General features: G+C 57.9%; 1 protein-coding gene across 1 annotated transcript; it reads right to left on the reverse strand.

Moving 5' to 3' along the window:
• Nucleotides 1-501: 501 nt before the first annotated feature.
• On the reverse strand, nt 502-2,072 carry NUDT16 (nudix hydrolase 16). The gene is given in 3 exon segments (NM_001038013.1): nt 502-832; nt 1,546-1,815; nt 1,910-2,072. Coding segments are annotated over 3 exon segments (588 nt in total). The 5' UTR covers nt 2,048-2,072; the 3' UTR covers nt 502-652.
• Nucleotides 2,073-2,355: the final 283 nt, after the last annotated feature.

Consider the following 2,355-nt stretch of genomic DNA (forward strand, 5'->3'; position numbering starts at 1 on the left):
ACAGGTCCCTCTGCTTCTCTGCTTTCTCTACCAAGTATGGGCTGGGCTAGACCCTGGGAACAGCCATGTAGGAATGTGGAGAAAGACTCTCCCTGGTTCAGAAGCTCCTCCCCAGCAAGGAAGTGGGTATGCTGATATGCCACTTCCTGCTTAAACTGGACATCACAAGGGATAGAGGAGGCATCAGCTTATGTGTCTGCTTAGTTGCTCAGCTGTGTCCAACGCTTTGTGACCCCATGGACTGTAGCACGCAAGGCTCCTCTGCCCATGGGGATTCTCGAGCCAAGAATACTAGAGTGGGTTGCCATGCCCTCCTCCAGGGGATCTTACCAACCCAAGGATAGAACCCAGGTCTCCCGCACTACAAGTGGATTTTTTACTGTCTGAGCCACCAGGGAAGCGTGTGCACAAATATAAAGAAAAGAGGAAGTCTCTGAGAATGTCAGGCCCCCGGGATGAGCTGCAGATTTTTGCCATTGATGCCATGAGTCACCAAGGGGTCCTCTGCTCAGAATATATTACATACTCTTTTAATCTGTTATCATCTATGCAGCCCAGGCCCAGAAGAGAAAACATTCCCTTTTTCCTCCCTGCCTCCCCAGTACAAAGGGCTGATCTCAGGCAGGTTTCATGGGTCCATGGAGGGCTGCCTCTAGGGAGGAGTTGAAATCTTAAGGTGTGCAAAAGAGCCAGGTTCCAGCAGTCCCAGGTTCTGGACGGCTTCCAGCAGCTGTTCCCGTGCATTTCCAATAAAGGTATTCTCCAGGAAGGCAGGCAGGCCTCCCACACCATCTCGCAGGGTATACAGGGGCACCCGCACCAGGCCCAGCACCTGGGAAAGGAAGGAGACAGGAGAATCTGGAAATTCAGGGAGCTTATCCCAGCCAGATCTTTCTAGATCAGAGGTCTCACCCCTTATTAGTTCAAAATAACCAGACCTGAGCATGCACACCTCTGGGGACGTAGAGGGCACAGGTCTTTGCAGACAAATAACCCAGGTCATGCTATACATCTCACAAATGCCGACCCGTCCCACACCACCTTAGTGGCTCCCACCTCCAAAACGCATGCTACACCAGTTTCTCAAATTTTGGTACCCAAAGCTGCCACATTAGCACTGTTTAGGAACTTTTGAAAAATTCAAATTCTCATGTCTTTCTCCCCTGCCCAGCTGAGCAATTATGGGAGTGGGGTCAGTAATCACTGTTTTAATGAGCCTCTTAGATGACCCTGATTAGCATACACAATCTGTCCCTCTCTCCCCTAGCCTAAGTGCCAAAGTTTTCCAAAAAACATCAGGCAAGAAAAGCATAAGGCCTAAAGTGCCAAGTCTGCCATTTTAAAGTGGTAGCAGAAGAGTGACTTGGATGGCTGAGTTTTAGAAAGACAACGCAGAGGCCTGTAAAGAGGGGAGAGGGCAAGATCTTTGCAGGGAGGCCAGGTTGGCTGTAACTATATCACCCAGACCCCAACTACATGAGGAAACAGCGGGGACAGGCCTTCCGGGGCTGGAGGAGGCGGGGTGGGGTCCTGCGCTGGCCCCACCTCCAGCCCGTGGTCTCGGGCGCGGGGCGCGCCCATCTCCACCGCAGTCAGCTGCTCCAGGGTCAGGAGCTTAGTGTAGAAGTGCGCCACGACGCGCGGCCGCGACCCAGCGTGGGAGCTGCGGTAGTCAGCGCGCTCCACACGAAAGGCGGCCGCAGCCTCGCCTAGCTCCTCGCCCAACTCGCGATTCAGCCCGTCCTCCAAGCTGCCGTCGCGCAAGTCCACGAAGCCGCCAGGGAAGCCCAGGCGCCCATCAAAGCGCATCTGCATCTGTGGGAGAGGGAAGCTGGGATGGCCGGGGACGCCCAAGGCGGCGTGGCCGCGGGACGGGGGCGGGCGGTGGCCGGGAGCGCCCCCTCCTCACCAGCACGGCGTAGCGTAGCGGAATGCGGCCAAAGAGCAGCCCTGGGTCCGGTGCGTAGAGCATTGCGTGGCACGCGTGCCGCCAGCCCGGCCCAAGATGCAGGGCTTCCGCCAGCTCAAGCCTACGCATGCCGGCCATGGCCTGCCTTCCCCAGCTCTGCAGTGCAGAAGGTCCGGCAGGCGTGGGCCACCAGAACCAATCCCTGCAGGGCCCGGGGCGGGGCGCGGCGGCACGGACCAATCCCTGTAGGGCCTGGCGGCCAGGGCCAATCCCTGCGGGGCTCGGGCGAGACGTGGCAGCGGTGGCAGCCAATCAGAGCGGGACCTGCGGGGAAGGCGAAGGCCCAGTGGCGCATCTGGAAAGTGGCCCTGGGCCGGGGCGGGGGCTGCAGGAGTGGCAGGATCCTGGACGCAAAAGGAGTCCGGTGATAGTGCTGCAGTCACAGT

Source organism: Ovis aries, chromosome 1, assembly GCF_016772045.2.
Source record: "Ovis aries strain OAR_USU_Benz2616 breed Rambouillet chromosome 1, ARS-UI_Ramb_v3.0, whole genome shotgun sequence".
Lineage (NCBI taxonomy): Eukaryota > Metazoa > Chordata > Mammalia > Artiodactyla > Bovidae > Ovis > Ovis aries.